Below are 14855 nucleotides of genomic sequence, written 5' to 3' on the forward strand. Positions count from 1 at the left end.
TTGTAGTTTAAGAATTTAAAAAGCCCACCTGTTTTATGAGAGAAGTAATCAATTGAACATGGTTGTAAGTTGAGGTAACCAAATAGATCTCACTAAAGGTGACTATTATAGCCAGGGATCCAATTTCTAACAAAAGAAGTGCAGGATCCCTATAGTCTTCAGAACTTGTTTTAATGCTTAAGTGGCCTGAATTCGGTCAAAAATACAAAAATTCGAGTAAAACAAATAAGGAAGTATGGGAGCTCAGCTCCCATAACAATTAGGCGCTGATCAACAGAAAAATATATTTATATAACGAAATACAAAAAGGCGAATTGACTGGGTCATCAGATATTTTGAAAACAAGAAGTTCTGTCTAGAACTAGACGAGCCTACTTTCCCGTATACCCATACTACTTTCTAGTACCTGATCAATGTTCTCAAAACAGCTAAAATCGCAAATTGTTTCAAACATATTTTTCCAATATTTTAAGCTATTTTCTAGGAATAAAATATTCCTCACTCATCTAAAAAAATTAGATGCGTAAAAAAAAGAAAAAAAAAAAAACAAAACGAACAAATAAAATAGCAGCAACTTTTAAACAAAGCAGCTAATACACTTTTTTCCATTAAAAAAAATTCTTCAACAGCTTTCAAAACGAAAAAAAAATAATAAAAATTAATAAGCTCATTAAAATAAATACATCCTATCAAAAAAAAATCGTTTCTTTTTCCCCTGTTGGCAAAAATAATTTTTTAAATGAATTAATGCACTTATCAAGATAAATAAAAACAATAAAATGTCAACGTAAAGAAATTCGCAACTCCAACGAACTATAGGGGGCACTGAAGTCACTGTCTAATGGCGGAATTGAAAACTAAAACAAACGCACATGGTAACGAAGAAAATGCTAAAAGTGTTGTGATTTTTGTTCGTACGTATGATTGTTTCGCTTTATTCTTTTTAAATTATTTTTCAAAGTCTTGTTGATATTCTGACCCACGTAGAAAGAAATGAGAATTCAAGAAGCATTACTAAACGTCAAACATTAATGCAAAGTACGTAGTTCGTAGTTCTAAGCAGCCATTTTCACGATGTTGAATTCGATATTTATCAATTCTTGATAAAACTAAATAATAATTGTGGCCTGACAAGAATAACAATTAATGCTAGAAAATTTAATATGACATTACAAATTATTACCAAAAGAAGATGATACTTCTTTGCTTTGCTTTGGCTAGCGCTTGTTTTCCATTTGTAGCTGAGTTATTTCTCTTGAATTCCCGAATCGGTTAATTTAAAAATTTTCTGTTTCGATTTTTCTAATTTCTGAGTTACGATTTAATTGTGTCATGTTATGCAAATCATCAACAAAATTCTCACGGATATATGATGGTAGTTTTCTTTTCAGTTGATTGACAATTATTTCTTTTTACTTATCGAATTCTGTAATCTTACTACCATTTTATTCCACTCATGATAAAAATTGAAAATGGTTTAACTAAAAACGCGAAATCTCGCCAAGGCTACTTTGCTCGCACAATACCAAAATGATAACCCTAAACAAATTTGGCGAAACCTTTCAGCTGAGAATAAAAGGAATAAAGTAAATTCTTTCTAGGTTAAAATTTTTCATTTTGTTCTACGATAATAAATCCAAGAAAATATTTTGCATACTGTCCATTCCAACTAAATGCTGCTGTAAAATATGATTAGTTAAATTAATTTAAGATTAAAAAAAACTCATATTCTTACAAATTCATACAAAACAATAAAAAATTTTACCTGGTATAACGTTATCCAATTTTGTTAATCCAGAGTTTTCTTGTTTACGCGTCCACCATTTAATACTTTTTTGAAAGAAATAAGGAAAACTAACATTATTTTGAGAAGCTCGAGAATACTCTTAGGGGACGAATTAATTTCTGTAGCTGAAAGCAAACTAAGACACATCGATTGCGTTAATAAATACTCAGAACAAACTGCCTGTGTTTACGTCAACAGACACACATGGAACTAAAACGTGGCAATGTTTTAGTTCCATCGGCAGTTTTGTAAATCACCGCAAGGTAGCGTATTCGAGCGCTGGAGTTCCGAATACTTTTCATTGTCAAAAAAAAAAAAAAAAAAAAATCGTCTGCGCGTATCTTTATGTAGAAACATAAATGACTTCGAGTTTATTCACCGAAAACTGAATACCTAAATAAAAACTTTAGCGTTAAAATAAAAACAAATCACATCAACAATAATTATTTCACAGTTAAAACCATAGCGTCGGAGTCGGAGTCAATCTAATTTTGGGATGAAGGAGTCGGAGTCGAATATCCAAGAATCGGAGTCAGTCATTTGTCCGTGTATAAATTTTTGCCAAAGCTAGGAAGTCATAGTCGAAGTCGGGGAGTCGGAGTCCGATTAATTGTCGGGCACAGGAGTCGGATTCGGATTCAGGTGCCCCTAAATTCTCGGAGTCGGAGTCTGGAGTTCGGCGTCAAGAGCTATTTCCAACAAAATTTGTTTGAAGTAAATCCGCCTTCAAGTACGGAATCTACATTGACTTTCAGTTTCCCCGTAGGCGTTAATGTTAAGGGATTTGAACTGTTCAAAATTGAACAGAAAATTGTTCAAATCAAAAAGATATTTTATATACAAGTTTTTCATCAAAAGCTTTTTCCTCCAAAGTTTGTTTGAAGCAAATTCGCCTCACAGTTCGGAATTGCCTTGAATTTCCCCGTAGGAGCTAATATTAAATTTTTTTGAACTGTTCAAAATTGAACAAAAAATAGTTCAAACCAAAAAGCGAAATATGGGAATGAGGTGTCCTTGCCGAGATCTTTCGAACAAAAAAAAGTTTGTTCGAATCGGACAATTCATTCAAAAGTTATTAGGGGGGGACAGACAGACAGACCGACAGACAGACAGACAGACCGACAGACAGACAGACCGACAGACAGACAGACCGACAGACATTTTTCCCCATCTCAATACCCTACTTTCCAATTTTTAATTTTTCGATATTTATTTAATTATTTTATTTATTTTTGACTTTTTTTTTGTTTTTCGGGATATTTTTAAGATGCATTAAGCCTTTTTTCATGCTTTTTTCTTCTTTTTCTGACTTTTACTGGGAAAGTAGGCTAAAAACTGCTGGGTTTTATTCAGAATGGCATAGGAATGATGTGAAAAAAAATTGGACTTCATATTCGAATTCAGTTTTGCGTTATTTTGGTTTTACTACAAAATTTCAAGGTGTACGAACGCTTTTGGGAGCCACTGAATTAGTCATTAATATAATCACCAAAGGCTCTTCTATCTAAAGGCTACACACAGAGTCTTACAAAAAGACGAATTGACTGGGTCATCAAAAGCGGTTCGATCTTACTAATATTATATATGCGAAAGTTTGTCTGTATGGATGTATGGATGTATGGATGGATGTATGGATGTTTGTTACTCTTTCACGCAAAAACTACTGAACGGATTTTGATGAAACTTTACAATAATATAGCTTATGCATCAGAATAACACATAGGGTAGTTTTCGTCCCGTTATGGGGGGCAAAACCTCCTTAGGGGGGCAATAAAACACAATTTTTGTATAAATTCTCTAATATTGGGATGAAAAAATACTTGCACATATTTACATTATATGTCCATCGAAAGCTCTGATTTTTCTGCTGAAGATGGCACCTGTTCGAAATTTCTAAGTAGAATAAAAAACGAGTTATGAGCTTTTTAGATCCATGTTCGAAGGCTTTCCTCAACTCAATACAGTATTTAGTGTATCATCTCAACTCCCTGTCGATAGCGACAATTGTTGTATTGTTGACTTTCTTTGCTTTTCGTGATTGTTCAAGGCTTTTCTCAAGTCAAATCTTGAAGTAAGATTTTTGCACAAGATTTGCAAATAATACATGATTTGGCTGATGATTTTCCATTTAAACGGAACTTTAATGTAATTAATAGTTTTTATTATTATTTATGCTGATTGAACACTTACTCATTATCCAAACAACCAGCAGATCGCCAAAATTTTTGCAGAAAGATTTCCGTAGCTGATGCATTTGGCAGTTTTTTCAACGTTGCTGTTTTTGCAGCCGAAGACTACGTCATAATGTTTCTCAGCTTTCACCATGTAAACGAAATATCGCCAATCAAAGAATTTTCAAAAGACTTTTTTTTACTGTGTTAAATAATCCAGCAACTAAATTAGGCAAATCCATAAACAGCGCAAAAACTTCCATTAATTTTCCTTTTTGCACAATTTCAAACAATCACCAAATTTTATTACTTATTTTGGTAACATTTCGGATGAAACTGTTTAGCGCCATTTTATGGTGACCAAAAATATCTCAGCATCTGGCGACGATATCTCTGTAACGAAAATTAATATCATACCGTTTTACAAAGTAAGGAAAGAATGGGGGAGCATCATCGAAGGTACCCCGAAACGACTTTCGCAAATTCGGCAAAATCGCACCAAGAGCCACAATAATTGAAATTTCCCGAAATAACTAAAGCAAGTATAAGGGGATTACGAGCGCAGCTACTTTTTTTTAATCACTTCGTACTTCATTAGCCATACAGAGAAGGTTTTAGACTCCATGTTAAAAAAAAAGTATTAACAGATTAATCTTTTTAAACATGAGAAGATTAATTTCATGGTTTTTAAATTTGTATATGCTTAAATATAGTGCTTTCGGTTCTAAATTAATACTACTTTATTCTTTATACTTATTGCTATTTTAGTTTTATGGGTAAGGAAGAAACTCGATTTTTAATCACGTCAAAAAGATGTGTTTTAAATTCTTTCACTTAAAACAGAAAATAAAAGCAAATAACGATTTTTTCTAATAATTATTACTGACCCAGGCAACGCCGGGTACTTTTGCTAGTATTGCTATATTATTAAAAGTCAGTAAAATTTTATTTGTTGCTGATAAGGTGCACGATCATTGTAGCTATTAGGCATTAATCCATTAATATGATCAGATTTTCAGTGACTGAAATTATTAGAAATTTTTATTTTACATGCATGCCATGGGCGATAAGGTCACTTTCAAAAAATCATAAAACATTTTATGGGAAAAAATACCGGATGCGGTGTCTATCCACTAGTTAAGCATTATATGGGGGTACAAATGAGCCAATTTTTAGATTTTTAAAAAATGGGTTTTTTGAGTAAAATCACTTCAAAAATCGCTAATTTTTGAAAATTTTCAAAATTTCAAATTTTATTTCCGAGGCTGTATGCATCCAAGGATTCTAATAAAATATATTATGAAACTATCATATAAGGGCTTTGGACTGCCATTTTCGTTTAGTAAAAAAAACTTTTTTTCATGGAGAAAAAAAATCATAAAATCGGTAAAAATGAATTTTTTCTTTATCAAAAAATCTAACTAAACTTTCAAAAATGATGTCTAGAGGATATATGGGTCCTTATTTATTTTAGAAAAAAGAATTATTCGAATAGGTTAAATACTTTTGAAATAGTGTCCATTTCAAATAGTGTTTTGCCAGTTTTTTCCAAAATGGCGGATTTTGTGCAGAATTTTAATAGGCTGTAACTGAAGAAAAAAATTTTTTTCTTGCAAAATCCTTTTGGGATATTTCATATGTTCCTTAGTTGTAACTACTGTAATTTTTTCAAAAAAATCGGTGATGGTCATATGACAGACCCTGCCTGATCTGAAATGAAATGGCTCCACATATGATAATTTTAATCTTGAATTTATTCGAAACTATTTCAGTGTACAATGGTTTTTGTGGCGTATTTTTTCTCTGTCGCTTCGTTTTTTGACAAACTTCAAAAATAAAATCTGGCAATATTTTGAAAAAAAAAAAAAAAAAAAACTACTGGGTTTCATTCAGAATGGCATACGAATGGTGTGAAAAAAAATTGGACTTCATATTCGAATTCAGTTTTGCGTTATTTTGGTTTTACTACAAAATTTCAAGGTGTACGAACACTTTTGGGAGCCACTGTATGTAACTAGTTTGTGCTTAAAGTGTTTTGATTTTCATCAGTCATTAAAAGTTTTCAACTTTGAGAATTCATTATTGGAATTCTTCTTTTGAAATTATGCGTATTAAAATTCATCATTGCGCATTTGAATATTAGCTTACATGCTAAAAATAAAAGAAATTCGGTTCGTGCAGTTTTTTTTTTTTTTTTTTAAAGACAACTTTATTCTCCTTTTAGAAGTGTTTCAAGAAAGTCTTTTATTTTGAAGTTTTGAAGTGTGTGCTGTCGTCAATATTACCATTCTAAGTGGATGTAAAATATCCAAACAACCATTCTAGAAAAGTTACTTTTCTTTATTATGTTACGTAACAGAAAATATTTTCGGGAGCCCAAAAGCTGTCTGAAAAGTTTTAATGTGAGGTACTTTTTTTTTGGATGGTACCGGGTAAGAGCGTTTAATATTTAAAATTGAAGTTTTCAAAAAAAAAAAAAACTCTCTCGTCTGGGTGGCGTGGTGGTAAAGCGCTGGTCTTCTACGCTTTGATCCCGGGTTCTGACCCGCGGTGGTCAGTCGATGGATTTTCGAGATGTATAAAATCGTCAGCGCCCATGTCGTATGATCATGCGGCATGTAAAAAATCCCTTGGGCCGCATTGAACAGAGCCCAGGTGCCTCCATCTGGTAAAAACTGGGCGTCAAAATCGCCATTGATATCTACGACTTTATGCATTGTAAAAACGATTCAGAAACGTTCCTGGAAAATAATGGGCAGCTGATGTGCCCAATTTCTGTCAGTAACATATCTTGTAAAAACCAGAACGTTTTCCGCTAAAATTCAGCAACCCTCCTGATATTATCCAGGAGCTTCCTGAAAAAATCCGAAATCTTCCCGTTTAAAGCCAGTCGTGTCTCTGGAACTTTAGAGTAAACATTGTTACGCAAAATATAGTAGCTTGGTAACTTCCTGATTCATCAAAAAAGTTCCAATTGCAGTAATGCAAACATGGCCAAAGATAAGAAAGAATTGCAAGCAAGTATCACGAATTTTACTCGCCTGCAATTCTTGCAAAGCTGCGCAGTCCATAGACTTCTTTAACTCCCTTTTCGAGCTTAATCAGTCTCGATGGGCCGTATTCGGAGCGAAACCGATAGACTATATAAATACGCAACAGTGAGAAGTCTGTATTCGTACGACTTGTCGCAATTCAGGAAACTTTTTGACAATGATACTTGATTTTTCCAGGAAGTGTACAAAACCATTAAAATCCCGAAACGTTACACGGAAATACTCAGTAATGTTTCGGAATTTTTTTTACAGTGTGGTGGCATATGAAAGACTGGATGCCATATCGGTGGATTGCACTTGGTCTGAAAAGGGCTAAGGTGCAAAGCATAGCCCCATTGGGAAGAAAAAAAAGTCCCCCCCCCCCAAAAAAAAAGAAAAAAAAGAAAAAAGAAAAATTAAAAATTAATTTGAATTTTGACATCTGAAATTCAAATTATGTTTTTTGCAATCACGAGTGTGTGTGTGTGTGTGTACGTAGGCGTATGTGTTTGTGCCTGTGTGCAGGTATGAGTGTGTGGGAAGTTGTGTGTATGAGTGTTTGTGGCGGGGGGGGGGGGGGAATGTGTATGTGTGTGTAGGCATGAGAGTGTGGGTAGCTGTGTGTAGGTGTGTGTATGTGTAGGTGTCTGTATGTATGCGTGTGTGTGTATGTGTTTGTGTATGTGTGTAGGTGTATGTATGTGTTTATGTATGTGTGTAGGTGTATGTATGCGTTTGTGTATGTGTGTATGTGTATGTATGCGTGTGTATGTGTTTGTTTGCACGTGCGTGTATGTATGCGTGTAAGTGTAGGATATTGACGCAACCTGGAGACGACTTTCGCTATAGGAGCAGCATCGTGAGGCGGCCGGTCCACGGTGATGGTGCGGAGGGTGGCGGTGAGAAAATAAAATGATAGGACATCAAAACAGTCAAATGAAAGCAATAAGCAATCGTGATTGCTCAAAAAAATACTATCCTATTTTTTAGGATCTAGTAGTTGAAACTATTTTTGACATTTGCATTATTTAGGTATATAACTCCGAATGCATAACCCATTCTCTACTTGTAGGTGGTGTTTACTGCAAAACATAAAACTTACAACTCTGTGAAAGGAGACATAGCCATTGACGACGTTGAGTTGACTGCGGGAGCATGTCCTCAAGGAAGAAGTAAGATTTCGTTTACATTTTGTGCATAAGTATAATAACAGGATAACTTTTGATTAAAATTCAATGAAATACTCTGAAAATTATTTATTTTGTGCAAAAGAAGTAAATACTCAAATCCGATGAGAACTTACCAAAGTGATTCAATTATTTGGGATGCAGCTTGTTCTCTTTGTACTGGGAGCAAAATAGATCAACTTTAAATAGCTATCATCGTTAACTAGAGCGTCGTTAAAGAGAGAACCAATTAGATTTGACTATCGTATTGTGCTATATTGTTTTGCGTTAAGTAATATAAAGGTTCATACGAATTTCATATTTTTAAAATATAGTTATACTCAGATACATTTTTCCTTGCGTTTACTATGCTCCAGGCTATTGTTATATAGATTTTACTCCCACTTACTCAATCAGGGATTTTCAATTGTAATTTCTTTTCTTTTATTTTATCCGCGAAATGCATTTTTGTAAAAAATAATATCCTGATTGAAACAAAATGAGTTGAAAAAAAGAAAAAAACCTCTTTCTAAAGAATTTTTTTTTAAATGTTACCATTTCAGTCTGATGTAGGTTTGACTCTACCACGTTTTCATTTTTTAAATCGCTATGTTAGATCTCTCACTTTGATTTTCTAGCATCAAAATTTTCATTCTGTGCCTGTGGAAAAGGCAGTAGTAATAAGTCTTGCATATAATTCTAAAACGCTGAAAAAAGTTGCATTAATAATTTGTCGACCATTTTCTTCTACTTTCTTTTCCGTTTTGAAAAGTTAGTTGAAATTTTAATCGTACAAGGAAACCGCTCCTTGATGTAAAGAAAGAAAGAAAAAAAAATTAATTTGAATTTTGACATCTTGAATTCAAATTATGTTTTTCGCAATCACGAGTGTGTGTATGTAGGCATGTGCGTTTGTGTGTGTGTGTGGGGGGGGGGTGTTTGTGTGTACGGGTTATGTGTATGTGTGTTTGTGTCTGTGTGAGGGCATAAGTGTGTGGGTAGTTGTGTGTATGAATGTGTGTGTGGGGGGATATGTGTATGTGTGTGTGAGGGGGGGGGTATGTGTATGTGTGTGTAGGCATATGTGTTTGTGTCTGTTTGCAGGCATGAATGTGTGGGTAGTTGTGTGTATGTGTGTGTATGTATGCGTATGTGTATGTGTTTGTGTGTGTATGTGTTTGTGTGTGTAGGTGTATGTGTGTGTATGTGTTTGTGTGTGTAGGTGTTTGTGTGTGTAGGTGTATGTGTGTATAGGTGTATGTGTGTATGTACGCGTGTGTGTGTGTGTGTATGTGCGCGCGTGTGTGTGTGTAGTTGTGTATGTATGCGCGTGTGTTTAGGACATGGTTGCAACCTGGAGACGGCTTTCGCTATAGGTGCAGCATCGTGAGGAGCCAGCCGGTCGACGGTGATGGTGCGGAGGGTGGCGGTGGGAAAATAAAATGATAGGACATCAAAAACAGTCAAATGAAAGCAATAAGCAATCGTGATTGCTCAAAAAAAAAAAAAAAAAAAAAAAAACTGAGGTACAATCGGGAGATCTGATGTTCCGGTTTAATTTCAGGTGAATCGACCTCTTTGTGCACCTTCGACGACAACGTCTGTGGTTATAAGGTATCAGCATCTGCGAGCGATTTTAACTGGTTCTGGTCTTCGAAACAGGATTACCGTCCCAACTACAGCGTCTATCCGAGTGGAGATCACACCCTAGGCACGCTTATGGGTAAGCCTGAATCTGTTAATAGAATAATGTCGAACTTTTACCTGATTATGAGAGGAGTTAAGGGGGTTACCAGCTCAATTCATAATTTTTCGAAACATTTTTCTTTTCTCATAATTTGATCTTGGTTGGTGTTCAGCTTCAAGGTGATTTGGAAGGAATCGAACTGTTTCTAAATCAAATTCAAAAAATGTCATTTTGATTCAGGTTGTCAACCATTTTATTTTCGCGTATCCACGGTTACGCTTTATGAATCCTTTGTTTCTTTTCCTTTTTTGCATTTAATTTCTTAAACTTATTTTATTTCGTGTTTTTATGGTTACGCTTTTAAAACCCTTTCTTAAAAGTAGTTCTGTCTATCTGTCGTCATTGTTTGGAAGGGTAATATTGCATGGTGTTTCTTTTTATTTATTTAAGCCTGATTGTTGAATATATGTCCCTTGACATAATTTTTATTCTCAAGGAAGACCGGGCAAAGCCGTGCAACGCAGCTCTTCATGTATAAAGATTTGAAAACTGTTGTAATGTGATTTTATACTGTTTTGTTACTTTGGAGAAACATTTATTATTGCCAAAGAAGAAACATCCGCTTCACTCGCAAAAAAGCTGGGTTCCGGTAGCGTGGTCGCTTGGCGCATTAGGCGCTGAGTAGTTCAGTCTAGGATTATTGTTTTAAAGCAACCGTAAATGTAATTCATTGTGTTGGCAATTTGTTTTGAAAGAAAATAAACTTTTGATTTGTTTTTATCGGAGTGAAATGCACGACATTTTCTTCTTTTTTTTCTGACGATGATTTTTGAATGTTCCACTGGATGTTTTTTTTTCGTTAGACGGATGGATTATGACAGCGTGGTTGCTGGGCGAGTTTGGCGATAAACAATAGAGCTGCGAAACTATTTTTACATTTGAAAGATATTATTTGATGTCTTCTTTTGTTTATTTGGCGAAATATTTTAAATTGCAGTAAAAACCGCTTCACTCGCTAAATATAGTTTTAAAGCAACTGTAAATTTAATTTAATGATTTAAAGGAAAGTTTTAAATTCCAAAGAAACTTTAATAGTTTTTTTTTGAAAAGAAAAATGATCATTTCACATCAGAGGGGGGAGGGGCGTCGTTTTTTTAAATTCAACGGACTTACATTTAATTTTTATCACGGGCATCGCTGTGCGTGTACTGCTAGTATACAATATTATTCCCCATCGCATAGGGGAATCACATAATATGTGATAGTAGTCCCCATAAAAGTAATGGGGGAAAACAGTGGTCATACTTAGAGGAGGTCATTTTACGTAAGAATTAGCAAAAATTGTGTCAAAAGTATTTTGTAATTTTTTTTTTGCCGCTCAGTGTAATTTGCAAGAAAAAACAACAACAATGTTTTAGTTTCAGATTCTATCGCTTTCGAATTTAATAGCTTTTACAAATTTGAATTATGCACCAATATACATGAAATACACCGCCCATGTAACTTATAGAATGTACCAATACAGTTAAATATTTACTGGTAACTTATGAACGAAAAAAACGAAGTTCGAACTTTATTGATGATTTGATGCCTGCAGTAGGAATGACCGCTTCCGGCAACAATAAAGATATACTTAACAGAAAAAAAAAAAAAAAAACTAAAATAGTGGACGTTGACTACACGATGTTCCGGATAAATAAGTCAGATCATCAAAGTTCTAGTGAAATCATAAACCATTCGCTGCTTTTCTGTTAACAGGTGGATATTTTAATGTTCCGGATAAATAAGTGCCAGATCATCGAAGTTCTAGTGTAATCATAAACCATTCGCTGCTGTGCTGTTGACAGGTGTATATTTTAATGTTCCGATAAATAAGTGTCAGATCATCGAAGTTCTAGTGTAATCGTAAACCATTCGTTGCTTTGCTGTTAACAAGGTGGATATTTTAATGTTTCGATAAATAAGTGTCAGATCATCGAAGTTCTAGTGTAATCATAAACCATTCGTTGCTGTGCTGTTGACAGGTGTATATTTTAATGTTCCGATAAATAAGTGTCAGATCATCGAAGTTCTAGTGTAATCGTAAACCATTCGTTGCTTTGCTGTTAACAAGGTGGATATTTTAATGTTTCGATAAATAAGTGTCAGATCATCGAAGTTCTAGTGTAATCATAAACCATTCGCTGCTGTGCTGTTGACAGGTGTATATTTTAATGTTCCGGATAAATAAGTGTCAGATCGTCGGAGTTCTAGTGTAGTTCTAAACCAGTCGTTTCTTTGCTGTTTACAGGTGGATATTTTATGGCATACTGGCAAGGTGCAATTTGGGACTCAAGCCTCAGGACATCTACACTCAGCAGCCCTACTTACAAGGCACCCAAAAAACCGAACAACTGCCTGCATTTCTACTACTACATGGATGCAGATGGACGGAAATTGTTTTTTGAAACTGCAAATGCCTATATCCAAGCATTCGCCACTACCTCCACTCCTCCATCAAGTAAGTGCATCAGTTTTTTTAAAAGGATATTGGTTTATTTATTATAATTTGAATGGATTTTAGGGTACGTGAAATACACCGCCAACTCAGTCAATTCCAGTCGAGGAATGCATTTTCGTGCTTATTAGCACTCCTCAGCCCGGCATAGGAGTGACTGAGCTGGAGGTGGAAAATCTCTTAAGGAAGCCAAGAGTGCCAAACAAACTGGTAACTAATACAGAATTAGCATTGACCAGACGAGTGACCGAAGCAATGGTTCTGTATTAGCTACCAGTTTGTTTTGCACTCTTGGCTTCCTTAAGAGGTTTTCCACCTCCAGCTCAGTCACTCCTATGCCGGGCTGATGAGTGCTAATAAGCACGAAACTGCAGTCCTCGGCTGGAATTGACTGAGCTGGGGGTGTATTTCATGTATTTCTGCCTTAGTCCTGGCTATAGGGCGGTAACTTATAGGATTTTAGGGTAGTCTGAGAAAGGAATGAACACTTAAGCTCAGTTACATTTTCATAATTTCACGATATCGTTAGCAATTGGCGCACGACATTAAAAAATTTTCATTGACATGTATTGTTAATAAAAAAAAAAAAAAAAAAATTATTTTTCCGCTACAAAATTTTTAGAGGCTTAAATGAAAAGTGGTGCGGCAACCTAGTCAATAAATATGAATAACAAGAAGATATACAAAATATTTTCTAGTCGATTCCTTTTTCGAGTTATGTAGAAGGAAGTTGCTGTTGCCAATTCACCTAAAATAAAGTTTTCAAGCTATCTTCTTTTTAATTTTTTTTTAAATTGTAAAGTACTTCTTTGTATTCGAGCTAAAACATCCACTGTTATTACTCTTATTAACTTAGCATTTTCGAACAAACTTTATCTTACACAGTAAAATACACTCTGTCGATTGGTATCAAAATGTTAAGTGTGCTAGTATCTTTTCCCCACCAAAATTTCGAACGGGCGTCATTCCCTTTTTTATTATTACAGTCGGACCCCGATTCACTGAACCTCTTTTAAACGAAATTTGCGATTTAGCGAATTTTTCTTTTTTCCCGACTAAAATGAAGGCAAAAACCTCGATTGACCGAATAAATAAATCCAGAATTAACGAATTATTTTCACAGCCGAAAAAAAAAACTTTTTTCCTTAATTTGAGTTAAAAATTATTGGATTGTTTTTCAAACGTTATATCCATATTGTCCGAAGCAGAAAAAAACTTTTCTTGGAATCAGCAATTTTTTAACGGGCAAGGGTAGCAAACGACGAACATTGATTCTGATGCAGAAAGCGATAATGAAACTCCCATTAAAGCTGCTAATTTTTCTAATGCTTTACATGACCTGGAAACTGTAAAAACATATCTCATGCAGCAGGCTGCAAATGACACAGTAATTTCTCTTCCATATTTTCCAAAGAGAACTATTTCGAGTCAAGATCAAGGAAATTGTCTAACATCTATTACTCAGTAGGTTAAAATTCCAAATTAACTAGCGTGTAATAAGTCGTGAAAAGCTAAATAAAAAGTGTACACTTTCTAATTATGGATATTTTTGCGCAGTTGCTTATTTGGGGTTTTAGATAAGGTAAGTGCAGTTTTTAAATTTTTTTCACACCCCGATATTACGAATAACCCCGATTTAACGTATAAAAGTTTCGGTTCCGATGAATTTGTCAAATCGGGATCCGACTGTATAATCTCCGTTGATTAAAATTCTACAAAGATCGTTGGTTTGCAACCTCAGTACCAGAGTGAAAGCCCTTTGAGAGCTGCTTTGTTTAAATTTGTTTTTAAGTTGCGCGAGATAGAAATGCAAACACTTGTTCTGTAAAACATTAATGGGGTGGTTTCCCTCAGTCAAAAGTACTACTTTTAGTCATGAAATGGATAAAATGAGCAAAAAAAAAAAAAAAAAATTACATAGATCCCGAAAACACTTTGATTTTCCCAACAGTTTTTGTTTAATTAATTTTTTAAAATGTCCGATTTTTCAAACAAGGCGTGGTCTTTATGACGTCACAAATGATGCACTTTGTCGCATCTTTCTACCACGTTTCCACGTTATGATAATCAAGCAGCGAATCAAAATTGCGTTCTACGTTTGCTATCAACCGTACCGTTGCCAATACACGTGAGTAAAGATTCGAATTAAATATTTTGTTCTGTGAATGGCAACATGGAATGGCATTTCATCATTTGTGATGTCACACGACACAAGTGTAAACAATAAAAGTGCACCGATTTAAGTAATTTCTTAAAAATATTAAACTTAAATAAATTATTTAAAAAATGGTCAGATCCTATGTTTTTAAGCATGCTCTTTCAGAAAAAAATACTTTTAAAATTTTGAAAACGACCCCATTGTCTCTTATTGGATTTCTGTCAGTATTTTAAAGCTTATCTTTTGTCAGATGAGGCAGAATAGGGTTTCTCTTTTCTTTGCTTTGAAATCGGTATTTTTTTCGATACTAGTTTGGTACAGCCAGCTACTAGTTTGGTTACCAGTGATTACCAGCTAC

General features: G+C 34.5%; 1 protein-coding gene across 1 annotated transcript in view; it reads left to right on the forward strand.

Moving 5' to 3' along the window:
* LOC129224198 (MAM and LDL-receptor class A domain-containing protein 1-like) overlaps nt 1-14855 on the forward strand; it is a 124444-nt gene that overhangs the window by 37278 nt on the left and 72311 nt on the right. The window contains exons 4-6 of the mRNA XM_054858616.1: nt 8062-8161; nt 9720-9878; nt 12133-12342. Coding sequence (XP_054714591.1) covers nt 8062-8161; nt 9720-9878; nt 12133-12342 — 469 coding nt within the window. The remainder of the gene's footprint in view (nt 1-8061; nt 8162-9719; nt 9879-12132; nt 12343-14855) is intronic.

This window comes from Uloborus diversus, chromosome 6 (assembly GCF_026930045.1).
Source record: "Uloborus diversus isolate 005 chromosome 6, Udiv.v.3.1, whole genome shotgun sequence".
Taxonomy (NCBI): domain Eukaryota; kingdom Metazoa; phylum Arthropoda; class Arachnida; order Araneae; family Uloboridae; genus Uloborus; species Uloborus diversus.